We start from the raw sequence: 26627 nt of genomic DNA, 5'->3' as shown, positions 1-26627 counted from the left end.
GTTTTGTGGCTTTGCCTGTTCCAACTTTAGCTCCAACTCCGTACTCCGTGCGTGGGCGAGTTTTGTTTACGATTTATTGTGTTTCTGGGTCAAAGTTAATGTTCATTTCTGAATGAATCGAGTGAACTTCTGCCATAGCTGATGAACATGGAACTCCGTGTCTATGCACATACATACATACATTTGAATGTATTCCAATATGAAAGCATGGAGCAGCTGAGTGGCAAAACTTGTGTTAATACCAATGTTAAATATTTGAGTTGGATTTTATCTTATCGCAATCGGCTCTCACATTCGCCGTGTTTGTTCTCGGTGCTTCTCCGTGGTGATATCACCATGCAGTCTACATAAGTATACACACGTAGCATGTACAAACATATTTATGTGCACATGTAGTGTGTACGGCCACCCATGGCCAGCTGTTTCGCTCTTGCCGCCCTTTGGTTGCGTAACCGTTCTGCGCCGATCGCTAAATAAACATATTTCTAAGTTGCAGAACAAGTTATCTCACCAGCTAAATATTCGCACTCTCCATTTCCCACCCGAAACCGTTCTTTAATCGTTCAAAATTAAACGCCAGCCGTCAGGTCGAGAATTTGCCTTTGACCAGGGACAGTCGCAGCCAGTCGAAGCTCGAATCACTGATACCCTAAGCAAGCAAAAGCTTTATTCGTTCATCTAAAAAAATAATATATATGTATATTCTGTTTTGTAAGAATCTGAACATTGGTTTTAGATTAAATTATTTGAATATCCATATTTCATCACTTTAAGGCTGCGTCTCTTTCCTCAGGCCTCACACGGACCACCCGTTTTCGTGCTGGATATCCAACATATCAACAATAAAGTATCCGCCTGTACTTTATGTGTATATTATATGGACACATAAAAATTCAGGTATATTTGGCTTTTGTTTATCTCACTCGACAAGACTTTTCACCTGCCCAGTGCCGCTTTTTCGACCGTACACTGTATACTGTATACGTCAATTGTATCGGAAGTGCCCAAAGCTTGGGCCGATAAACGTTTGAACAGAACCAAAAACTGAATGGATTTCTGTTTTGGCAGAAGCAAAATTTTAATTGCAAATTTCGACTTAACCTTGCAAGAACAGAACTGACGTCAGAGTGGGAATTGATAAAACTCTGCTGATTGGCGGAGCAACGAAGCGAAAGAACCCAACTTGATATTTATTTAAAGTGCGACTGGGTGGGTTGAACAGAACTGAAAGCTGAGCCAATAAAGAAGTTTGGGCTGTGAGGCGCCTTGTACCATCCACATAGATATTTGTTTGTACAACATTGGTGTTGATCTCGAGTGATTGTTTGCCCAACGGTATATTTATTCAATAATTTTATTACGCTCTCTACGAAACCTTCATCAAAATGTTTGCAACAGAAGTGAGAGAAAAAGTCTGTCCACGTCACGAACAATCGTCATATCAAATCTGCTCTGTTCTCGATTAGATAGTCATGATATTTATTAATCTTATTAACCCTCTCAACTGACAAATATATCACTTCTCACCTCTCCACCAACAATCAGCAATCGACTCGCCAATGTTATGCAATTTCCACAAGTTTGTTTGCTCTTTGAGGGAAATCTACTGAAGGCGATAGGATTCCCCATAGGAGTGCTCCTGAAACAGAATGAAACTCCTCAATTGCTAATTTATATTGTATACCATCTGGATACATCGATACAGTGACTTCGCTTTGTATTGCCTTGGCGACGTTGACTTAATTGATTAGAGCACATGACTAATTTAGCTGGGAAGCTTTAGTGCTGACAGCTTTGACAATGCGATTAAAGTTAATTTTTGGTATATTGATATTATTGATATACTTATTTATGTATGTACTTTGCCGATATGATATCTCTACTTGGGTTTCCAATTTGTCTGTGTGCATTATCAATTATTTTTAATCGAACTGCAAAAATCACCTTATACTTCATTTTGTGGAAAAGTTTTCGCAACTCTAATATTAAGAATAAATGAAATGCTGATGATAGAACATGATGTGTCTCAGAATTGATCTAAGCAATGCATTCCATTTCCAAGAATCTTCCTAATTAGATCCCTGAAGGGAGGAAAAATCTCATCAAATGCTAAAATAATGTTCCTCATTTGCCAGCTTGGCTTGACCCAGATTAAAGAGTTTTATGTACTGCGTCCCGGGTTTCGTTTTCATCGACTCACTGACTCTGAGTGACAGGCTGACTGGCTGTTAGAGTGTCTGTCCCACAATAGATTGACGATCGGCTCAGTACCCATCCTCGGTGAACTGTAGGAAGGGGAAGGTATGTGTACATACGTATACGCAGTTAGGCAAATGAGCTGCAATGAACCGGAAATTCACAATTAAACATCAGGCCCGGCCCCCGCGCCAAAGTCGAGTTTCATAACCAACTGCATACGAGCATATGCATTTAGAGTCGACTCCATCCACGGGGGTGCAGCTCTCGGATCCGTAAAGGAATCCGAATCGAAATCGTATATGGAAATCGCACGTTCCGGCCCATTGGTCGCTGGACATTTATTTCAAGCCTAGGTGTAATTTTCTGTTGCCTTCTTTGGCCTCCACCGACAGACAAAACACACAAAAATTAAAGTGCTGGGATATTTTAATTGTTTCTACGTGTTGTTCTATAAAGGCATGTTCAGGTTTAGCTCAAAGTTATTATATTATGATCTGACGGCAACGTGATCAACATTTTGACTGGAGCCGGGCCTGGCTTTGGATTTGGCTTGGACGATTGGTCGCCGTGTTTGGGGTCGGCGCGATTACAGTTACGCTGATTGCGAGAGTTCATTGGAGCTTCGAAAGAGGAGCTAGCCATTCCTCGTCCCCCCCTCTCCTAAACATAATTATCATTATGATATGTAAACGTGGTTGGGGAAACCTATGCATATGCAGATGTAACTGTAGTTTCACTTTTTCGGCTGAGCCCATTCCTAGAATGGAATGGGAACGGGACTGGCTGGACGAGGAGTGTACGATGACGACGTGACTGATAGCTATTGGCCATTGGAGAACTGCTGTTCCACATACTGGTGAGAGTGCAATATACGAATATGAAAAGAGAATCAAACAAGGCGAATCATTTGATGAAAGAAACATAAACGGTCAAGAGTGGACCTCTTAGTTTAGTTAATTAGCTCTCAACTGCAAGTTTACACAATTTGGCCCACATTGACAGCTTGACAAATACTCTTAACCCTGATTAATTAGACAAATACTCTCTCCCAGCTTAATTATGCAGCTTCCTAGATAAGCGATAACGATTTATCAGGCTAAAGAGCCAAAGCAGAACGCACTCGCCTGTGGCACTGTGGCAATGTTGCACTGCCAAATGGCATTCGCAGGTGGTCGCTAATCAACGTAATCAACTTGCAACAAGCCTCGTTAGGCGAGTGAGACGCGAGTCAGCTTCATGGTAATCAGGCCACAAAGTTCTAGGGGAGGGGATGCGGCTCAAGCGAAGGCCGCTCTAACCAAATTGGTCGCGGTGCTCCCTCCTCCCTCCTCCCTGTATCTTCATCTTGGCGAGACTGAGACAGGTTTCTTGTTGCCAGCTCTTTGTCTAGGCAGACTACGCCACCCGAAGGGGCACATGAACCTGACTTTACCGTTGTGGCAGGTCCGTCCCAGCGTTTTGCTGGGTCAAGGTCAGCCGGGAGGCTGATTAGAGTGTCGTCTCCCCCTTTGGGGCCTAGCAAGAATCAGCCAGAATCCAACTAAAGGATCATTACAGTTGATGAGATCTCTATCTCCCCCTCGCCCCCACTCACGCCAACCCCCTTGCCATTCCAGGCACGCACAGCACACCCATCAACTGGTCGCCATTCAACGCCATCGTCGAAGCAATCGCCATCCACATCCCCAGATGCTCCCCAGCTCCAGCAGCGCCCCAGTGGCGTCGCTCGCTGCATTTGGTGCTGGCATTGCAAACTGCGTTCCTCCTTGATTTTTGTTTCGTTTTCGATTTTCTGCGATATTATTCATGCCCATCGCAGTGGCTTAGTCAACGGGGGGAATATGAATCGTCTCTTCCCCTGGCACTGACACTGTGTTAAAGTTCAAGTTTTCATACAGATCAGAAGTCTGCTAATTAGATACAAGAGCCGCCCATATGCCAATAAGAGTCCCTTCCCCCCTTGACATACGCTCAAGACGCTGCCAAGCAACGACAGACCAAGTCGAACATAAAGCTGAGATTTTTCACAAGAAAATATTCATGTGAAGGCGAAAACTGCGCAGGCGCATGTTTTTTGTCAACTGGCAATCGACTGGCAGACTGGCGGACTGGTGGACCGACGGACAGAAATACAGACCGAGAGGAGGCTTACTCTGGGACCGCACTGCTCCGCTGACGTTTGCGTGACAGCAGCAGCATCAACAACAACACAAAACTGCAGCAACGACAGCATCGAGACCATGCTTTGACCAGTTACCAATTTTGGCAGTATGACTTTCATTTATTTTCGATTCGTTTTTAGGCTGTGGAGGATCGCCCGTACAAAGGGAACTTTTGACATTCAATGGAAACGATCTTTTATAAAGTTTCTTCCAAAATAAGCTTACATTTTCAATGTTTTTAACAATTGCTTTTGCCAGCAGAAACTGTTACAATGATATAAGCAGATGTAAATAAAAGAAAGAAAATTAAAGAAAATAAACTCCAGCTTGAGAAAAATTCGAAAATGTGTGAGCTGTTGTGCGGAAAATAATTACAATTATATTGTATAAGAAATAATAGATTCACAATACACTTTTTTGTAATTACAATACAATACCAATGAATTAAAATAATGCAATCGCTGAAATACAAAAAAAGTTTACTCAGCTCGGAGTAATTTATTAATAAATCGATAGCTATTGAAGTTTTGTGCTTCGAACATCAAGTATACAAAGTATATTTTTGCTCAAATGGCATTCCAAAGGCAAACCCTTGGCATAGTGGTACACTGAGGTGCTGTTTGTTTTAAGCCCATTGCATATGTCACAGGGTGTGCATTCGATCCGATAAAAATAAAGATATGGTTTGATGATCTGAAAGATATGGTCATTCCCTACATGGCGTTAGATTTCTTTTATCTTCAAAATTGTAGATTTGGGAGGTTTTCGCCCTTTTGCGGTGGCGGAAGGGGGCGGGGCTAATTTTTTAAATACACTGGTTTCAGTGTGATCATATAGCAGTCGGACGGACGGTCAGACAGACATGGCTCTATCGACTCGGCTATTGATGCTGATCAAGAATATAAATACTTTATGGGGTCGGAAACGTTTCCTTCTGTGCGTTACATACAACCGTTATTCCCCACAAATTCAATATACCCTATTTACTCTTCGAGTACCGGGTATAAAAATTGAATTATTTCAGTAGCTATTCAGAGGCACGTCATTTGAATTTTAACGGTTCTCGAATGACATTACATGAAACAAATTCTACATTCTACATGCTTCTTACATGAATTCTACATCACAGAAAGGTCTGCCGTCAGATGGCGGCTGACTGCAAACTTGGCGTTGCCACACTGGCAGACGCACATTTTGAATTGCGCAACGGCCCCAACCTGAAGTTTTCTCCCATTTTTAATTCTTCTTTAACTTTGCTGTTTTATAGCACTTTTGTATTGAGTGTATCCTGTTTGTAGACATTAGGTTTTAGATTTTGGTTGCCGGGAATGGACGACAATGAAAATTGTGACAAAGATGATTGTGGTTTTTAGATGAGGCTGCTGAAGTGAAGAAATTGTATCGAAAGTCTGTTGCCGGCTTCAAACATCAAGTATACAATGTGCATTATCGCTGATGTGGCAGGTCAATGGCAATTCCTTAGCAAAGTGGTTCACTGAGGTGCTGTTTGTTTTAAGCCCATTGCAGATGTAAGAGGGGGTGCATACAAATCTTTTATGATGCCCACAATTTGCTGTCTTAATGGTGTAGGAATCACTGCCCATGGGATGTAGGAAGCCGCACGAGGTATAGAATTCAAGTTCAGATTGAGGTGGTATGTAGTTTTTGGGTGAATTGGTGGATACATATTTAAATTCTAATTTCTCATATCCATTTAATCCGAACCAATATTCTGAGCGGTCCTGAACTTTGCTTTCGAGCTCCTCGAACGATTTTCTCGTGCTCATATCAGCCAAACACATTTTCATGTTTTGGCAGTAGAAGAGGGCTCCAAACCAGTCTAACTGTAAGTTAAGTTCATTTGTAAGTATGAGTACACCAGAAAACAGAAAATCGTATACCTTGTTCGAGCTGAAGTAGTGGCATCCCGTGCAGTTCACTTCACCTCCTTTCCAAAAGATTACGACTATCCAAATGAAAAACATAATCCGCGTCACTTGTAGATCCATTGTGTGTGGCTTACGGTGTGATGCATCTGAGGATTGTGGAAAAACTGCTGTGAAAACCATACGAAATAGGCGAATAATACCATTAAAGCGTATAATAAAAGTCTAGCTGGTTACATATATGTACATGTAAAAAGATATAATAAATAATATCAATAGGGAAAATTCCCTACAATAATATTGAAATCGTTTAAATTACATTTTGCTACTTTTCAGCTGCACAGATACCGCAGATTTTTACTTTAACGCAACTCGATTTAAGATACACTGAAAGATACAATTCTACATGCGTCTTACATGAACTCTACACACCAAAAAGTCGGCTACCAGATAGCGGCTCTGTGCAACCATGGCGCTGCCACTCTGGCGGATGATACTTTCTTGTAAAAAGAATATTTAAAAGATTTACACCTAATTATTATTTATTTATTATAATTTCTTTTTCAAAATGAGTGTTTTAAAATTACATTATTTAGGTCCCCAAAGAGCAGAGCGAGAGGACCTATTTAAAAACGATATTCAAATAGCACACACACATGTGTGGCTTTGTTTGCGTGCGAGAGCGAAAAATAAAAGAATTTCACGTTTGTGTGTATGTTTGTGTCAGAGAGAGAGAAAGAGAGGTATTCCATGGTAAGTTACTCCGTGGTAGGGCCAAACCCTAGAGGCTGCCTCTCTGTTTGAGTTCCCAATATATGCCATTAAATATGGTATAAATGTATGTATGTGGCAATATATGTATATAGTTTCTGAGCCGAATGTATTTACGACGTCCCGACAGGACGGATCGGAAGCGTTCACCAGGACTTAAAACCCGATCGACTCTAGCGACCGATTCCTATTCGCCTATTAAAGGACATTAATAATCCACCAGTGCCAGAAAGAGAGGGCGATCGCCGAGTTGTCCCCACCTAAGCAAGCAGTCATACCATGCACTACACTTCGAAACCATACCATCCTATGGCGATTAAGCGGTGAGGCGAGATCAGTTGATTTTCAAACTTCAACAGGTGATCGCATACTAACAGGAATATATACGCGGTAGACAGAGTGCACGAGTCAACGAAATCGGTAAAGCTGAAACAAGTTAGCACCAATTAAGCAGAATTAACGGCCAGGGCACGTGATCAGCATTTGAGTTCGTGGAGAGCGGCAAAATCTGACTTAATCGAAAATTGATTACTCAAAAGAAATATAAACTGTGCCGAAAAGAGAACTCTCTAGGTGCGGTGTCTAGCGAATCTCCACTAAAGTTTGTGTGTCTCTTTTAGCGAAAATACTAACACTTGGATTATTCCACTTCAACTTAAACTTCAATTCTTGAGCCGCAGCCATCAGCGAGCAGAATTCTCCAAAAGGTGAGTTTTTCCTCAGATAAGATGCAGGTTTCGTTGGGAGCCAGAGTCGGAGCGTTGAAAAAAGTGCACCGCCAGCGCGGAGGGATGGGATTTCGTCATGGCAGGGTACAAGTGTGAGTGAGACAACACCAAATCGACTGTCTCTGCACCAAGTGGTTGTCTCACTCGCTGAGCGTATCTTTCGGTCTGTCTGTGACTATGTGTGGTGTGTGTGTGCGGTGTGTGTGTGTGCGGTGTGTGTGTGCCTGTTTGTGTATCGCTACCTGTGGCTTCATTGCTTACCTGCCATATCTCTGAAAAACATAACGAGGCTCGCACACACACAGCCGTAAGCCGAACCCAGCGATGCAGCTGCTCGTCTCTGTGTGTGTTTTGGGTGAGGTGACATATAAACTTTCAACCCGAGTCGCAATTATCTTAGCCAAATTCTGCTGATCAACAGCTAAGCTAAACTCCCATTTGTATTAAGTTTTGCTCACATTTTGCGGTGGCTTATCAGCAGTCTGGCCACAAGTTGCATCGTGAGCAGACCAGGAAGACTCTCACACCACACGCACACACAGATGTCGCAGGCTAATGCAGTTGTTGCCCTGCAGGGAGAATCGGAGAATTGAAAACACGCAGAAGAGAAGGCAGAAAATGAAACAGTTAAGAGACAACAAAAACATGCGACGAACGCGAGTAAGAGAGGTAGATAAGATTACACCTGTGTGTGTGTGTGTGTGTGTGAGTGTGTGTCGTGTGTTTTGTTGTATGTGATTGGAGTGCTCGACTCTCGCTGGGAGGGGAAAATGGGTGAGTGGCGGAGGGTTGGCCAGAGTGCGGGAAAGGGGTGAACAAACCGGTAATGCATTTACTCAAAAAAGAAGTCACCTTCATCACAAATTCAACGCGTTGCTGCAAAAAAACAAATACAAAACTATCAGAAGCAGGGCTGCTGGAGGGAGAGAGCAAAAGAGAGCAATAGATCGACCATGATGTTGTTTGCATACATATCTACATACTTACATACATACATACATGCATATATGATGGTCAAATAACGCGTGGAAAAATTGGAAAACACTTTAAGCCATCACCAATAGAAGCTTGTTGTCCGCTCTCGAATCAGAAATTTGTGGACGAGTATTAACCGATAAACACACATACAATATTTATTATATGCAAATAATCAACTCGAAAAGCTTCCTGAAGTGGCCTCCAATTAATCAAATGGCCATATTTCGACTTGAACGAGGGGTGCAGATAACAGATACAACGAAATATTCTCAAAAAACTTAAAAACAAATAAATAAATTATTTCTATGCATAATTCAGAACCAGTTCCAATCGATTTTCAATTTTAATGCTATTTTTATACCTACTGTCGCTGGCTGTGGCTCGGTGAAAACGAAGTTTGAATTTAAATTGAAATATTCTGAAATGATTGCTCTGCGATCTGCTCAATGAATACATTTGATTTTGAGGTGCGACTCGGTTTTCCAGACGTAATCATCTAGACTCTAGAGGTGTGCTGTGCTCTTTGAATTCCCTGCAAACGCTCATGTATGCAAATTTCGATTCAATTGTGGATAGGGGATAGGGCTGGGGCGCGGGCATTCTTACGACTGCAGGGAGTACTCTCCTCTCCATCATGTCGCCACTTGTCGGCTCTGGTGCATTATCTAATCGCGACATAAGCCGGCCCCATAAACGTATTTATAAAGATAAAAGGCCAAAAGCAAACATTTTCATTTTCCGACTCAGACTTTGACTCTATTCGGGTTCTCTCTGTGTGAGTGCGAGTCTAAGTGTGTGTGCTGTATGAGTGTATGAGTGTGTGGTTGTACGAGTGGAGTTAATGAGGTCACATCACTCTCTGCTCTGGCTGGTTTCATGGCTGGTAATTGGCCAGAGATACCTGCACACATACTACTTGTATCAACACAGCCGTAGATCCAGACAGCAAACTCTGCCTCGCTCCATCTCCACGCAGGAAAATTATGAATACTTAACTATCAAATCTTTTTTTGTTAAGTGCCCAGACAAACATCTAACAACAACTGCAGCTTGAACCACTTAATGTCGAGAGTGCCGTGTGTGTGGGTAAACTGAGTTTAGTCTTAGAGAACCTAAGTGTCGGCACATGCGGTGGATGCGTAATAAGTCTCTTGGGAGCTTGGTTTCTGCTTTTGGCACATGACTGTCATTCGAAAATAGCGAAAAAAGCAAACTATTTTGAGTGATTTTAACGATCCAGCTTCGTGTTTTAACTGCTGGACACACAATGATGTCATAGTCGTCGAAATACCAACCAAGATTGGAGGGGCACCCAATGCAGTTCTCTTAACCAAGCTTAGCTTTTTCCCTGCTTAATTGAGCGTGAAATTTCGCAGTCGCCAGTGCCAGTGCCAGTGCCAGTGTGGCCTTAATCAGCTGTGGTTCTACTCGTGTTTCGCACTCAGAGTAAAAATGCGTTGACATTTTACCTTAACCCTGAATCCAATCAATCAAGCCTGACAGCACACAGAAACAGCGGGGGATTAATCAATTTTTGCCAACTCTAATCAGATGCCATAAATGATTAGTCACCGCCTGGCCCACAAATATCCTACGTGCAGCTGATCAAGCGAACTCCAGTTCAAGTTGTTGTCAATCCATTGTTGATGTATGGTACATGAGGAAGTATGTACATATGTATTTCAGCCTGACCAAAGCCCCATTTGGCGACAGTTCTTGAGGGCAACTTTCACCTCATTCGTAATCGAACACACTCTGACACTCTGGCCATCGGGGGACGAACTTTGAATACTCTGTTTGAAGAGGACTGTTGGATAAGTGGGGCCTAGGGCGCTCGGGAAGTCAAACGGAGCTTAGCTTCTTTGGGGGGCCTTGAAGATATTACTGTAACTCCGTTTGCTCAACTCCATAACTCAGGCTTCCAAACTTAAGCCGATTTCACAGCACAAGAGCTTTCGGTTCAGGGTCTGGCCTGAGTTGGGGTCTGGTTTTGGATAGCACCCATTGCCATGCCGATAAAATGCAGAGACTCTTGGCCTACAGTGACTCAGTGGAGTATGTGCCTGTGCCCGTGCCTGTGCCCGTGCCTATGTGCACGTTTGGGCCGTATGGAATGTGGCCAGAAGCAGGCCACGTTGGCAGACGCCTAAACGAGAGCGAGCACTGGAATTGCATTTGAAATTCGATTTTCTTCCACCTAATTAATGCAGAGTCGGTTCAGCTAAGAGAGAGAGAGAGGGGGGTTTTTCCGCACCTCAAAAGCGAAATGTGTGACGCAAATTGCAGCTCTTGGGCTGGGCGCGGTATTCGTCTCCACAAATTGTGATAATGTCAGCAATTTGACAGTCGAACTCAATGCCACTCAGAGCTCAGGACCCGACACTTCATAAATATACAACCACACATATTTAAGTGTGTGTGCAGATGTCTCAGTGCTGTGAAAATTCCATGTATTTCGCATTCGACTCGTTTTAAACCGACTCGTTCCGATAAAACAATACGTGATGGCCGTAGTCCCAACCGCCAACTGCCCCGCCTTTGTTCTGTTTGCAACAAAAGCCCCAACGGAGTGCAAAGTTTAGCGTGCCAACAAAGTGGGGAAAATGTTTTTCAAAAGTCGCACTTTACTGTGGACACAAATCAGGTTTCTGCTTCTGTCGGTTCAAACAATGAAAAGCGTTTTTCATTTCTGTCCCTGTCAGAGTTGTGCCAGCACAGGCCGGGCCAGGCCATGCCAAAACCAACCGATCCGAGACACAGCCTAATGCTGAATTACCCACAAAACTGGAACTGATGCCAGCCTGTCCATATCCCGCTAATGAACCGCCCGCACCATCGTCCTCGCTGTCGCGGTCGCCCTCGCCCTCGCCCCCACCTGGTTTGAGCCGGTTTCGGCTAATCATCTGGCGATGCTGAATGCCTCCTTAAGTTCTTAATTTAAACCCTGCTTCCTGTTCAATATCGGTGCTATATATACTCGTACATGCATATCTGTCTGATATCTCCATAAAAACAAAGAACAATTGCAGCCCGAAGTGAGGAAGCAGATATAAATTTCCCCATCGAATGGCTGAAATCAATTTACGATCATTTTAATACTCGCCCTGAACTCCAGGCTCTTTCTTTGAGCCCCCAGTCCAGGCCAGGTCTCAGATAACAACAAATGCACATTATCAGCTTAATTTTTCGGCTGGACAGTGGAAATATTAAGCCTGATTGATCACATAAGACGGCCAGTCGTATCAGTATCATATGATGATATGTGAACTCCCTTGTGCAATCATATCAGATTCAGAAGGGACTCACTCCTAATGTGCATGCAGAGGTCTGCAAACGTTGCACAAATACTTCAAAGACACAACAAAGTAAGACCATTATTTGTATGCTTATTGCACTTTTCAGTACCGCAGCTGGAGTTCCTTTGTGATAGAATGTACAATCTGAACTCGTTTCACCTCGTTCTAACGAGTCTCTGTTTGAAATGCGATTCTTTTGTCACGTTCAAGATTATCTTCACAATTTTCTAGCATTATTAACCAAAGTGTCGCATTGATTAATCTGCATTTAATTATACTGTACGTATAGCTAATCAGTTTAGTTGGATTACAGCAGAATGCGAACTGATTAAAGTTCAAACAACTTTCAATGCAAAAACAAATATTTGAATAGGATTTTTCGTGGCACTTAAGCTTTTTACACAGAAATTCTCTCTTTGTAATTGCTGGGTAAATTGAAATCGCTTTTAGCCAGAATTTTCGTAACTCGAAAAGTCATCTGTCTGACTTTTGGCCGCCACCGCCACTGCCACCGGGCTAACTTGGCTTACACTCCGCTTGGCGGCGGACGTCACAGCTGCTTCGAGTCGCAATTTCCAGCCGACAACAAAAAATAAACCAGTCTGACCATCTTTCGAAGCCACACAGTTTCCCCCTTTTTATAGCCGATGTGGAATTATTTGTCTGTGTGTGTGTTTGCTTGTCTGTATTTGCCATCTTCGTGTGTGCTTGTGGTCAAATGTCGGCATTTTTTAATATTTTTTTTATGTTGCCCCCTTGGGCAATTTTTGCCATTGTACTTGCTGGCCAAGCAGAAATTAATGTTGCAGAAATGATGTGCCCAGAATGGCGTCACTCGAACAGGATATGGCATCTGCCCCTGTGTGTGAATGCACATTTGGGCGGTGGAGCGGCTCCTTACGCAAAAATCATGAAACCATAAACAACACTCGTGATGCTAATGAAGCGGTCAAACAAATGTGATTGAGTCGTGATCTACAGATACTTCCAGTTCGATTCGGTTTCACCCTAATCAAGCCAAGGCATCAGCGTCAGTTATTTCCGCTTTCAGTCGGTCTTCTTCGCCGTCCTCCCATGAATCGATATCCTATCCTTAGAAGGGACAACAGATGATCCTCTACCTACTCGGATGTCTGTCTCTTCCTCTCGTTTCACTTCCTGCTAACGATGGAATGCTATTTTTACCCAGACGTCTCAATCATTATCCACCCACGCACACACATGCTCATCGAGAGCGTTTTTTGGGTATTTCTGGGTAATGCCAAAGACAGATTTCTGTGTGGCTCTTAAGTCGGAGTCAAGGCGAAACTACCTGAGTTCGATATTCGATGTTCAGGGGTTCATTAGCTGACCTTCTTGATCCCGTTGCTCTCTCTGTCATACTGTTATTTCTGTTCTCTGGGAGAGAAGACAATTCATAATATTTAGTGGCCAAGGGTCACACCCAGTTTCCAATTTCCAACCGACTGCGCCCATCCACAGTTCGATAACTTTCCATGGGTCCCAGGTCCCTGGTCCAGTCGCCGCAGTCCCCAGCTGCTCTGCAGCTCCACATGACTTTTTTGTGTAACACGAGACCCCAAGGGAGGGAGACCATCATTCAAATCTGTTGACAAACCCGACCAGATGCCACAACCAGTTGATAAAAAGTCAACTGAAAACAAAAACAAGCCAAAAAGCAGAAGAAATCAACTAAAAACCATAATAAATTCCCCCCACTAATGAAAAAGAAAAATGTTTATGTTTCAAGTTAAACGATGCTGGTACATATCACGATTTCAGTTTAGAGTTTAGAATCAGTTGGATATGCGATACTTTATGGAAGTATGGATAGCCCTTGGACAAAACGCTCCACACTGCTCTGTTCTGTTCCGTTTTGTTTCCGTGTCTGGTTACAAAGGCCATTATAAACTGTGGCACGGAAAAAACAAAAACAAAGTGTATCACGAGTCTCGATCGAATGTCAAAGTGTTCTAGAAAGCGGTTCCAGGAAAGCATTTCCCATAAATTGTATATTAATTGATTGTGGGACTCCGATTTAATTAGATGCACTACAGCAAATGCCACTCACAGCCATTTAATACAATTGTTTTTGGGGGGGAAGCCTAACGGAGTACTACGGCTAGACACATTTCCCAACTAGAGCTAATCTCTATGGGTTTACGCGCAGATAGCTGCTGCCATATGATGAATTCGTTGACTCACGGGTTTGCGACTCTGAGGCTGATTTGCATACACGTACAAGTATGGCCAGTGCCAGTGCCAGCGCCAGTTACCGGTTTTTACTCTCTAAACTTGAACAACATCGTCTCCACACACGCAGCGCAGCGCAGCCATTATACGATCCATGTATCCACACAGCGTGCATGTTTGTATGTATAGGAATATCGGCGTTTACACGTATACATATGTACGTGTGTACATATCGTTGCAATGACAGAAATGGAATTAATTATGGTCGGAGTGTCGGCGGCGCCTTGGCCCGACTCGCGGGCCAACACAAATTTTGTCTGCCTCAGAAAATCTTTCGTGACTCGATGAAATGTTAGCCAAAAGACCTAAACACGTTTAATGCGGGTCTCCGCTGCAGTTTTCCCCTGCTGCTGCTGCTGCTGCTGGGACAGAGAGCCAGGCACCCACAGCGTGGAGAGATCGTTGCACAAACACTCAACTTGACACCCACACACAACATTTCTGTGCGGCAGGCAAAAATACAGACAGACAGAGAGACAGCTCCCCGATCCCGATCCCGGGACTGAGCCAGGGCAAGAGCTGCCTGGCTAAGCAATTTCTGTCTGGCTTTGCGTTTGTATATCTAATTAAATGCTCCTACAAATGCACTGAGAAAAAAAGCGACTTACAGTAAGAAATTCAATAGCAATCCGGGTATAGAAATTCCCCAATAAATCCTCTTTTTGGTCTATCTTTTGGACTTCTTTGCGCTGTATTCGATGGCATTCTTCCAGTGTATTTTATATATGGTATAATGCATGTACATACGTACAAATGAACATTTATCCACTCATATATGGTCATATATTGACTAGATAACTGTGCTCGCTCGTTGTTGTTGGCAAGTTCGCTTACTGCGCATTTCCCTACAATGCCCGATCGCAGGCTGGGATCGTAGCTTCTCCCTCGTTCTTGGCCACAACAATTAAACCGAAAGCTCTTTGTTTACCGCATGGCGAATTATTTGCTTTGCCATGAAAACGTAGGCAAACAGAGGAGGGGCGAGTTCCAATACTCCAAGGCTCCAAGCCGACACAGAATCCACACCACTTCATGGGGAAAATAGAATTGGAATTTCATTTACGAGTAATGTTGCATAAGTCTGAGAGAGTTCGTTCATGTGTCGCTCGATCGGCCGGTTCTGGATTTCTGGGAACAAGAAAACTGGAAAACGTGTTATGGCAAATTGGTCTGATCGGCTCGGGTCCCCCTGGGCCAATGATTGTCATATATGTACAAGTACGTCAATTCGCTTGACCGATTCTGATTACCCAATCAGTTTGGAAGAGTACGCAAGTCAGTCGACTATAATCAAAGGGCAAACAAGGCCCGAGACTCCAGCTAATAAATAAACAGAAGCAGAAACTGAGACAGACTGGGAATCCGCAGATCTGCAGTTGAAACTTGTAGATTTTCGATGCGAATTACTCATACTGTAACGTTTTGAAGGTATGTATGTATGTGGCAAGGGAAGTACTTTACGGATCCGAAAGTGCCAACTGCTTTCCCCGATTCTGAGTAACGTGTTTGAAATACTCAAAGAATCATTGACGTTTGTTTATCAGGCCGTGGAATCATGGAGCTATTCAACGATAAGCAAACATTTGGCAACAAAACTCCTCCTCTCCTCCTGGGTTTGCGTTTGTTCATGAAATTAGCATTTCCATTGCGCCTGCGAATGATGTCAACTCTATCGAGTCGGAGCCCGAGTCGGGGTTGGGTGTGTGCTAATCCATCGCGTCAACATTCATTCAAGTGCTGAAGTAAATCCGTAATGATGATGATGATGACGCTGATGCAGGGAATTTTGGGGAAAATGAGTGATATAATGTGTTGTATTTGAGGGGGAGTGAGTGTAGCAATGAGTGCTGCCAGCTCCAGAGCTCTCGTTGTTGATTCAATAAATGTTTATCTGCTTATCTGCATTCAACAATTACCGATAAGATAGTGGGCCCCAATGTGCTTCCCGTTAAAGGCTGTGAGTCGTCGCACTGTGAGCCAGTAGAGGTTTCTAGGAAGCAAACCGAAGCAGCCTTCCCCCAACTTTGCGTAGTTACTGTACAGAAATCCAATTGGTCCATTGCAGTTTGCTCATCCGCTAATCTCAGAATGGGTCGCCAGGCGAGACTGGTGCTGTTGTTGGTCGTGTGCCTTGGGGCGCTACGGGCCAGCCACTCGAGCACGCTGAAACCGAGCATCCACCTGATCCACGATGACATAATGGACAACGAGCTGACCTCCAGCGAGGATGTGAATGTGGCGGAGAAGAGCAGCCTGAAGATCTCCACGCCCAAGGGCAAGGAGCTGCCAGTGGACACGACCACGAAGAGTGCCAAAAAGGAGGCGGTGGCCGCGACCACACAGCAGGCCATCAGCGAGGAAACGCTCAAGGACCTGATGGAGGCGTCCAAGCACAGCCTGGCCCTGGCCGAGGATCCGCGCTTCAACAAGATGCTGCCCAAGTCGCAGAATGCCACCGACAGCGTCAGCAAGCGTGGCATGAATGCCACCAGCAGCGATGAGAACGAGGAGTACGACGACAACTACGGCTACGACGAGGACGACTACACATACTTCGATGAGGAAAAGGAGACCACGACCAGTACCAGTCCCAAGAAGAGCCGAACCACCACCACCACCCGCCAGCCCAAGCTGCTGCCCATCGTGGAAAATACCGCCACCAAGTCAAAGGTAATTTGAATCATGCAGGATCCCAATTGTATTTATAAATCGATGTTGCTCCTTCAGGTGAAGGTCTCCGCCGAGTCGAAGACCAAGGAGAACACCATCGACGACTCCAACTACGAGGACTACGACGGAGACGACGACGACGATGATGATGATGACGACGACGACGACAATGTGCCACAAGGGGAAGCGGATGATCTGGCCGACGATGAGCAGGTTGTGTTCAGCGAGAATGTTCCCTGTCCCAGATACTGCGTCTGCTCCCGAAATGTCAACAGCTACCTGGTGGCCACCTGCAGCAGGTCAGTCCGAATCCCTTTCTGTAGCGATTCCAGATGATTAGTATTGAAATTTTGCAGACTGGATCCCGGCACCCAGAAGTTCGGATCAGACATTACCGATCTGGTGGTGACGAATGTTGGCCCCAAGTACCCGATACTGCTGGGACCCAAGTTCTTCCAGGGACTGGGCCTGAAGTTTGTTGCCTCCATTAAGATTGCAAACTGCACGATTGAGTACATGCACCCGGAGGCCTTCCACGGCTTGGAGGAGCTGTATGCAGTCAATATGACGGATGTGGGTCTGGCCATCATCAATCCGGACACCTTTGCCCAGAACAAGAAGATGCGAATGCTGACCATCTCCGGCAACGACCTCAGCGTCATGTCTAGCCTCCACTACCTGCTCAAGGTGGGTTTTCCAAGAGTGATCTTTTATCTGCCTTGATCCGCTACTGATCCTCTTCCTCTGTTTCAGTCCTCTAGCATTGAGGAGCTGGATCTATCGCGCAACAACCTCATGGAGCTGAACCCCAAGGCCTTCTCGAAGCTGTCCAACATCGTGTTCATCAACCTGGCCCAGAACAACCTCAAGAAGATACCCGAGAAGGTGTTCGAGCCCGTGGAGACGCTGGAGGAGCTGGACCTCTCATACAACTCGCTGAGTGAGCTGCCCCGTGGCATCTTCAACGGCACCACCCTCTCCATACTGCACCTCAAGTACAACGCCTTCACGGGCGACCTGCACTTTGGCATCAAGGAGCTGCAGCAGCTCGATCTGAGCTTCAACTCGATTGCCCAGGTGCACCACAGCATGTTCGACAAGATGCCCGGCCTGACCAACCTGAACCTGAAGGGCAACGGCATCACCAAGATCCAGCCGGACTCATTCCTCACGCTGAAGAGCCTGCGCCACATCGACTTGTCCATCAACGAGCTGGACCAGATATCCGGAATGCTCTTCTTCAAAAACTCCGAGCTGGATGTGATCCGACTCAACGACAATCCCCGCCTCAGCCAGCTGCCCACCGATGGCTTCCTCAGCTACAACGGGGAGTTCACCGTCTACTACCTGGACATCTCCAACTGCGCCATTGGCCCTCTGGGACACAAGACCTTCTCGACGATGCCCCACCTGACCACCCTGAAGCTGGCTTGGAACAACATCAATCATCTGCCGCGCGAGATCTTCACCACCCTGAACAAGCTGATTGACTTGGATCTGAGCAACAATCTGATTCCCAAGCTCGACGATCTCACCTTCATGGAGAACAACGAGCTGACGAAGCTCAATCTGGCTGGAAATCCCATCAGCCGGTTGTCCGTGCGCCTCTTCATGCCCCTGCACCAGTTGAGGTCCCTGGACGTGAATGACTGTGAGCTGACCACGCTCCTGTCGGACAGGCAGCTGGGCGTTGGCTACAAGATCTTCGAGAGCCTGCGCAGCTTCAACGCCTCCGGCAATCTGATCAAGAAGATCTCCTCGGCGGACGTGAAGAGCTTCAAGAACCTGCGTTCCCTGGACATCAACGGCAACCCGCTCAAGTGCAACGCCGAGTTCCAGGACTTTATCAGCTACGTGACCCTGCAGATGCAGATGACGCCCAAGAAGATGCCGGTGCTGGCCAATCTGGAGGATGACGCCACAATCCTGGAACTGGAGACGCAAGCACAGGCCGGCTGGGCTCAGCTGGCCCACGAGGTGTGCAAGCACGAGGAAGGGGCCATGGCCAAGGCCGACAGGGCCGAGCAGAAGCTGGAGAAGCGTCTGAAGGAGAGCGAGAAGAACCTGGACGAGGACGAGCAGAAGCTGCTTAGTGTCTTGGACAAGAGTGTGCTGGACAAGAGCAAGCTGAGCAGCATGCAGAAGATCTTGAAGGGTTCGGCCAGTGCCAAGGAGGAGGACAGTGCTGAGGAGGATCTAAACAACGGCGGAGAGGACAAGGAGGATGACGCCGAGATTGACTATGACAGCGAAGAGGATGACGATGATGATGATGACGCCGACGACGATGACGCTGACGACGCAGCTGATGATGAGCGCCTCGAGGATGCCAAGGATAAGACAAAGACCCAGACCAAGACCGAGAACGACTTTGACAAGTATTTGGAGAAGGAGATAAAGCCCAAACTGAAGAACCATGGCCTCAAGGTGGAGGAGATCGACATGTCCAAGGAGACACGTGACAAATTCCTGCTGGGTGAGTTGAACTTTGACTCAGACATGGGGTGGCCTCTGACCTTAGATTCCGTTAATTCCGTTTCAGAGAAATTCGGACTGCTCAACGACGACTCAGATGAGGAGGAGATCTTCATTGAGCGCGGCCACATCTACTATGGCGGCTACAATTTCCTGATCCCAATGATCCTCGTGGTCTCGTGCGTGGTCCTTATCCTGCTGGCCATTGCCAAGGTCGTCATTATGGTGCTGCGAAAGCGCGGCGAACGCTACCGCATGGCCCTGCTGGCCTCGAAGAACTCCTTCGTTTACCAAAAGCTCAGCGAGGATATTGTGAAGCCGGCCAGCAAGGAGCCGAAGCAACCAAAGGTGCACCGGTACGCGCCGATCAATCAGGTCTAAGGTCCTTCGCTCCATCGTCATCGCAGTTCCGGGCAGGACTTGGCGGAAGTCCAAGTCGAGTTGCGCTGTTTTTCTAATTTATAAGATTATTGATAGTTGAACAAGTGGAAAGCAAAAATGGTCACCACCCCCCGATGGAACACACCCACACACACACATGCACACACACAAACAAACAAACACACGCACGCATGAAGGCACACAGAACCCGTTGTCGGACCCCACCGCCAGCGTCAGGAGCAAAAGTATTAGCGAAAATGAAAAGGAAACTGAAAGCAAAAACTGAGAAATACTTCAATCCAAAAATAATAATGAGAAACGAGTAAATGATAAATAACAATTCCATTCCATACCCCAAACCCTATACTAAAATGTATGAAATAGCTGCAAAAATGTTGTACTTAATCCTGTTGCAGCCGCCTCCCAGGTGGGGGACAACACAGCAGAAACAGGGCAACACTCCCGGACGGAGACAGAGCTCGATTAGCAGCCGTTTCGAGAGCAACGGACTTACCACTGATTGAGCCGCCGCCCCAATATCCCAATCTCCCATAACCAAAACCTTTTAATTACCCAGCTGCAGCCGCATCGAAACGTAGGAACAAGAGAATTTCGGGAAAAACTTGAAGATTTAGTGCCATTTTGCCAAAATTCAAACCAACTGTTTCAAAACTAAACACGAGTCAGGAGGAGGCAGGATTAATAGTAGCGAGGAACCAGAAGATTGCGGTAGGAGTTTCGATCCCGATCTGTGTAGAAACTATTAGAGAGGACTCCTTCAAATGGCGTCTGATTTGTAATCTGAACGGAACAGACAAGAGAAACAATTAATGCATAAAAACTAAGTTAAGCCCTTTTTTATTATCATTTTTTTCCCATCAAATCAAGTAATCGGTTGACTTACTTTGACTTTGAAACCAATTCCGAAAACAATAAATTATTTTAACCAAACCGATCGTAATCTTTAATATACCTACGTATTAAATATAACATGCGGTTCAATAAAATAAAAAAACTTTTCTTTTTTTAACTATATCCACGGCATTGAACGGGAAGTGGAGATTGGATCTGTGTGTTATCTGAAGTACAATTTCCGCTGGAATCTTAATGTTAGCTAGCTTATATTAAATCCGGTCCGTCTTGACGTAACATTCTCTTCGATCTTATTATTCTTTAAAACACACTCAGGGTTTTTAAATTTTCCATTTCAACTCAAACTTATCGATACTTGTCTTTGCTTATCGAAAGTGTGCAGCCCTGGCAGAACAGCTGAAGAACAAAAACCAAAATAAAGAGAGCGGTCTTTTTTAAATGTTATTAACAAATACAATTTGCTTCAAATATACTCAACAGCATAGTAACTAAATTCCCTATTAGATTAAAAAGCATCAACAGGCAAAATAAAATACAGAAATGGACTGATGGTGAGGCAAGATCGATCTACACAATCCGAACTCAAGAAAACAAATTTACTTTCTTTGATTTTTATGTTTATGGTATTTTTTCTAACGCGTATGTCTGTATGTGTGTAAAAATATACTATGCATGGATGCACTTGGAAACTTTAAAAGCTTCGTCTGTCTTCAACTGCAGTGAGACCAAAGCTTGGCTGCATGGACCCGTTAGTTTTAGACTTTTTCTTCAAGCGAACAGGCCAGGCGCGTGGGTAAGTGAAGAGCCCATTCATTTAATAAGCCACCATGGAATTCTCAAAGAGTTGGGCCAAGTTCTCGTGGGTCTGTGCGCGAGGTGCTAATTTAGTGATCCGTTCCTGGGGCAGCGTGCCCGCGACCAGATTGGGCACATCGCTGCTGGAGAAGCCGAGTTCGCGGAGGCCATTTTCAATGCCAGCGCGTTGCATAAAGCCTCGTACAGTGTCCGCCAAAATGCGACCGGCATCTGCTGCCTTAACGCCGTCTGCTTTACCGCCTAGAAGTTTGGCAGCCTCCAGGTGGCGATCGGGGCAAGCGGGCGCAGTGAACTCAAAGACCGCCGGCGCACTGATCACAACGGAGAGGCCATGCGGTATGAGCGCATGGTCGGCCAAGTAGCCAGCTGGCTTGTAGTCCCTCACATTTCCCGAAATGGGGTAGGACAGTCCGTGACAGAGATGCACCCCAGCGTTGCCAAAGCCCACTCCGGCCATTGTTGAGGCCAGATGCATCTGGGAGCGAGCCTCCAAATTGTCGGGCTGGTATATGGCATCGATGAAGTTCTTGCGTATCGTCTCGAGGGCAAACCGCGCCCACACATCGGATATGGGATTCCTCCCCTGATAGGTGGGTCGCAGACTCGGATCACTCGGCGCTGGTCCCCGCTCGCGATAGTCCACTGCCGTGAAGCTCTCCAAGGCATGGCAGAATACATCGAAGCCGGCAAACGCCATTACTCGCTCGGGCTGCGATAGGGTGTGCAGAGGATCAATTATGGCTGAAGTTATAAAATGTGTGAAAAGTTTGAGATATGGGGACTTGGTGCATAGCTTACCCAGAGTCGGCTTGAGGTATTTGCTGGAGATTCCAGTCTTGGCGTGCAATCGCTTATAGTCAAAGATGGCCACACCAGTGGTTTCGGAGCCAGTTCCTGAGGTGGTGGGCATAGCAATTAAGGGCTTCAACTTGACCGATATCTACAGGGCAAACGGGGATCTTAGACAGCATTCAACTTGTCATTCCTTGCAGCAGACATCACCTCCTTTCCCTTGCCAATCGGACTGTTGACATAGTCCAGAAACTCTGCGTCGCGATCACTGCTGAACAGATTGGCCGCCTTGGCCGTGTCCATGACTGAGCCACCGCCAATGGCCAAAAATGCATCGAACTCGTTCTGGCGCGCATACTCTGCGGCATGCCAAAAGCTGCCATCCGTTGGCTCCACACGCGTATCATCGTACACCTCATAGTTTATGCCATGGCGGCTGAGGGAGTCCAAGGCCACCTTGACTGACGGCAGCTTCGCTACATTCTTATCCGTGACCAGACAGACCTTCTTGGCACCCAAGTTTCGCAAGTCTGCGCCAACCTCAACACTCACACCAGGTCCAAAGCGCACCGTCGAGGCAGACATCTACCAAAACATAAACGAAACAATTAATGATTATTATCTGCCTTGGACTTTGGATGTCGGCTGGTAGATCTACGTATCAACTATAGTCACAGCGAGATGATTATCTCCTATCTGCGTGAGGGCCAAAGTCCAACGCAGAAATACTTGCCTCGAAGGCGTACTCCTTCTGTCCCGTCTGGATCCCCGTGGCCGCTGCTGATCCATAGTTATGTGCGTGGGCGGGGCACTTGCAGCTACAACGGAATAAGGCAGGTTTTAATTAAACAAATTGTACATGCAATTTATTTAAACATCAGCTTACGAATTGGACACGATCGTATTGATCAAGTTCAAGACATTTTTACGCGACATCTCCGGCTCAGTTTTGTATTTTGACTGTTGGCAGAAATTTCGCAGACCAGCGCGAAGTGCGTAAATTGGTAGAGGTGCAGGTTAAAAGTAATAACAATTGGATCGGCGGAGAAACCTGAATATGTGTTGTGTACGAAAAAACTCAATCAGCTGGTCGCTGATAAGAGCCTATCGATAGTGGCCGCATATCGATAGCTTCATGGACTGTGCGATCGATACTTAACCGTTTCTCTCTTTTTTTGCAGATTTGAAATCAAACAAAATGTGCGACTACAAACGAGAATACTCCTATGTTATGGACGACAGCGCCTTTGAGGGCGATGTCTCGATGGCGAGTTTTGACAACGGCTTTGAAAACCTGTGGGTGCAAGTTGCCGAGGAGCTGCGCCGCGAGAGGGAAATGAACGAACTGGACCAGCTTTTCCAACAAAAGTTGAGTCTGAGTCCGCAAGCACATGGGGATCAATGGATGTTTTGATGCAGATCCCAGACGACGGCCGCTGTGATATTATTAAAGTTTTACATAGATAAATTGCCAATAGAAATGACCTTCGCTGGGGCATTTTCGATAAATGCTCGAAGAATTCGTATAATCAGAAGTCCATATGTATAAGAAGTCCGGTTAGGTAAGGTTTTTGTATACCGCGTTCTTTAGAGCTAACATTTTCGTTATCTGTAAATTGTATTTATTCGTTCAATCTTACGCGTTCCATTTTTTATATTTGTTAATTTATCAACTAATCGATTTATACAGAACCTATGTTGGTCCTCAGTGTAGAAAATGTAACATACGGCAAATGTTTGCCATCGATTTATATTTATTTTATGTGGAAATAACTTCCTCACCTCCACACCAGGAGATCACCTATTGTATATAAAAGCTAGAAGGAAGCATCGCGCATCCTCACCCCCACATGATTAGATAAAGTTATCAACATCCAACCCTCTATCGTACAAAATGTGTTTCCACTTTGCCAACTAATTAGGCCAAACAATCGCCAGGGAGATCCCACACAGAGATCTGGTTGAGATTCGCTTGGAATGGGAAAAGTGACATCGAGAATTGTTCGATTCAGTTGTGAGTGAAGCCAATTACCTAAATGTATGTCCGCCCATTTTTAGCGCTAGATTTACAACTCAATTTGGATGGATATCTCACTTGATCTGCGCACATAAACAACAGCCAAAGGTAAACGATGTTGACGGCAGTTCCCTTCATTAGCATTCGCCGGGTCGCCGGCCAGTCGACCGCCATACCATAAAACGCATCGACAACAGCCGAACCGTCAGCAGTTTGCAACCAAGAGTGGCGGAAAGAGCATATAGCGAAGATGAAGTGGTTTAGTTTGTTCCTTGTATTTGGTGTCCTCGCCTTGATTGGGAGCCTGGGCACCCTGACAGCCGCGGAGCCAGTTCCAGCTCCAGAGCCCAAGGGCCGTCCGCATACCACACGACGCCCGCGCAACGACAACGACAGCGATCGACGCTAGCAATCCGAGCGGGAGGAGCGGGAGGAGTCTACACGGAGGTGCAGCGAGCCACAGAAGATACAGAAGGCACATCTACTTTTGGTGAAGGTTAAATGTTTTGGAGTTGAGCAAATGCAATTCGTTGAGGTTCTGCTCGTGTAGCGGGCCGAACTTCCCCCTACACACAATAAAGAAATGCAAATCAAAGACGGATCTATTTACAACAGAGTTTTGATCATTGGTTTATTCGATAGTTTCTTTTGTTTGCCGTAGTACACTAGAGTTAAATTGGTCTGCTTAATACATAATACCATTCTCATTCTGGGATATTTCGATATACGATGATAGTTCGGGGGGGCTGTAGCAGGCTGACGTTACTTTCTATGCTCTTTCGTGGTGTAAGGGGTATTGGGGATTGGGAATTGGAGTGCGCTCGCATTGTATTTGATTTAGTTTCTGTACTTGACTTGTATTTGATCATTATTATGCGCTACATCAAAGGATACTTATGCGTGTATGTATGCCTCGGAATCATTTACAAATTGCAGCTGTCTGCAGTTTATCAAATTGAATTCAATAGCATCCATTCGTTTCCATTTCGGTTTCCACTTTCATTGGCTTAGCTACGATAGGTTCGGTTACAAAATAATTTCAATTTATCTAAATTGTAATTACATCCATCGCATGCATCGGAGTCTGCTCCTGTGGCTGCCAATCCCAGACGCCAGAGCACTGCGTGCGCTCTCTGTTAGAGCTGGGGCAGTGCTCCAGCGTAGGGTTACATTTGTAAATCAATTTAAAGCTAGCTTTACATTACAGTTACACTTACCATTAGATTAGAGTTACACACGATTAATTAAACTATTCGAGTTTATTCTGTGTTTAGGTTTAGTGGGGTTGTGTGTGTGTGTTGGCGTCGATTCGCTTTCGAGAGGGATTGAACTTAGCCTATATTATCTCTAATAAGTATTATATATGCAGCGACATACATACATATGTACATATATATGTATCTGTTTATATGGAATCCTGTTTAGCATATACTTATGTACTCGCAGTTCGTAGTTCTAGCTGATTTGATCAAATGCTTACTCGTTTATTTGTATCTTGACATAGGTAGAGATAGTTACATGTATATCTGTACTTGCTGATTCTTGTTTGCTTGTATCTTGAAGGTGGGTCCGACACTTGACTTGAATACACTTGAACTCGCGTTTTGGGTTTTGCTTTGGAATCTAAGCTCGAATCCAGAAAGGAACGGGAAAGGGACACTAACTGACTATAAACAGGTAAGAGGCGACACTCGTCACTTGACTATAAAGGGAATACAGCTGAGTATCTTTGGTTGTGGTTGTGGTTGTCTAGCTAGCTCCGATTCGCCTCCCACTCTCATTCGGGAGACTCCGAGGAGCCCGATATTCCCCCCAGACTGCACGCCCCCACACTGCCCGCACTCGTCGATGCTCCAATGTCGCTGATGCTTTTCACGCGTCGTCGACTCTGCTCGTAGAGTAGCTGGGCATCCACTCCGCTCCCATCCAGCACGCTGCCAATGGGCGGGGCGCTCACGCGGTGCCCCGGCGGCGGACCATGACTGTAGTTGTTGCTGCTGCCACCAGCCATGGGAATTGGCGGCGGAGCAGTAGTCGGAGGCGGCAGAAAGTGATGATAGTGTTGCTGCTGTTGCTGGTGCTGCTGTTGCTGGTGCTGCTGGTGCTGCTGCTGTTGCTGATGATGCAGCGAACCTATGGTAGCGTATATTCCTCCGCCACCCTCGCTGCTGCTGTACGAAGGCGTTGGGGAGGTGGAGTTGCCGAAGGAGCTGCGATCGCCGGCACGATGGGGTTTAGCATTGAACCGAAAGGCTTTGGAAAGAGAGCTCTGCAAAAGAAATAGTCCAAAGATTAGTAATTAATAGTAAGGGAAAGGTGTACGATCTGAA

General features: G+C 45.5%; 5 protein-coding genes across 10 annotated transcripts in view; 2 read left to right on the top strand and 3 right to left on the bottom strand.

Moving 5' to 3' along the window:
* The first annotated feature begins 33 nt into the window (after nucleotides 1-33).
* Nucleotides 34-20081, top strand: LOC117891553. Of its 2 annotated transcripts, XM_034797072.1 has the most exons (7): nucleotides 7316-7438; nucleotides 7639-7725; nucleotides 16339-16943; nucleotides 17001-17242; nucleotides 17300-17630; nucleotides 17697-19419; nucleotides 19486-20081. In XM_034797072.1, exons 3-7 carry the CDS (start codon nucleotides 16362-16364, stop codon nucleotides 19797-19799), a joined length of 3192 nt encoding a protein of 1063 aa, XP_034652963.1. In that variant the 5' UTR covers nucleotides 7316-7438; nucleotides 7639-7725; nucleotides 16339-16361; the 3' UTR covers nucleotides 19800-20081. The 2 variants fall into 2 exon arrangements, with proteins under 2 accessions (XP_034652965.1, XP_034652963.1); XM_034797074.1 differs by lacking the exons at nucleotides 7316-7438; nucleotides 7639-7725 and adding an exon at nucleotides 34-40 and having other exon boundaries at nucleotides 16500-16943.
* Nucleotides 5674-6384, bottom strand: LOC117891556. The gene is made up of 2 exons (XM_034797077.1): nucleotides 6263-6384; nucleotides 5674-6205 (listed from the first exon to the last, which is right to left on the bottom strand). Exons 1-2 carry the CDS (start codon nucleotides 6368-6370, stop codon nucleotides 5783-5785), a joined length of 531 nt encoding a protein of 176 aa, XP_034652968.1. The 5' UTR covers nucleotides 6371-6384; the 3' UTR covers nucleotides 5674-5782.
* A 1270-nt stretch (nucleotides 20082-21351) lies between the features above and the next one.
* Nucleotides 21352-24167, top strand: LOC117891559. Its single transcript, XM_034797079.1, has 2 exons — nucleotides 21352-21465; nucleotides 23462-24167. The coding sequence occupies exon 2, from the start codon at nucleotides 23479-23481 to the stop codon at nucleotides 23692-23694; it is 216 nt and encodes a 71-aa protein (XP_034652970.1). The 5' UTR covers nucleotides 21352-21465; nucleotides 23462-23478; the 3' UTR covers nucleotides 23695-24167.
* LOC117891555 (probable hydroxyacid-oxoacid transhydrogenase, mitochondrial) lies at nucleotides 21467-23323 on the bottom strand. The gene is made up of 5 exons (XM_034797076.1): nucleotides 23167-23323; nucleotides 23014-23098; nucleotides 22491-22865; nucleotides 22287-22428; nucleotides 21467-22229 (listed from the first exon to the last, which is right to left on the bottom strand). Exons 1-5 carry the CDS (start codon nucleotides 23214-23216, stop codon nucleotides 21487-21489), a joined length of 1395 nt encoding a protein of 464 aa, XP_034652967.1. The 5' UTR covers nucleotides 23217-23323; the 3' UTR covers nucleotides 21467-21486.
* Nucleotides 24168-24902: 735 nt separating the features above from the next.
* The window catches only part of LOC117891552 (kazrin), a 37396-nt gene continuing 35671 nt past the window's right edge, over nucleotides 24903-26627 (bottom strand). For 3 of the 5 annotated variants that reach the window (XM_034797068.1, XM_034797070.1, XM_034797069.1), the window contains one exon: nucleotides 24903-26566. In XM_034797068.1, the coding sequence (XP_034652959.1) occupies nucleotides 26075-26566 (492 nt within the window). In that variant the 3' untranslated portion in view covers nucleotides 24903-26074. The remainder of the gene's footprint in view (nucleotides 26567-26627) is intronic. The other 2 variants (XM_034797071.1, XR_004648633.1) reach the window with 2 other exon arrangements.

The sequence above is a fragment of the Drosophila subobscura genome, chromosome E, assembly GCF_008121235.1.
Source record: "Drosophila subobscura isolate 14011-0131.10 chromosome E, UCBerk_Dsub_1.0, whole genome shotgun sequence".
Taxonomy (NCBI): Eukaryota; Metazoa; Arthropoda; class Insecta; order Diptera; family Drosophilidae; genus Drosophila; species Drosophila subobscura.
Note: the sequence above shows the minus strand (reverse complement) of the source record. Positions and strands in the feature narration are given on the sequence as shown.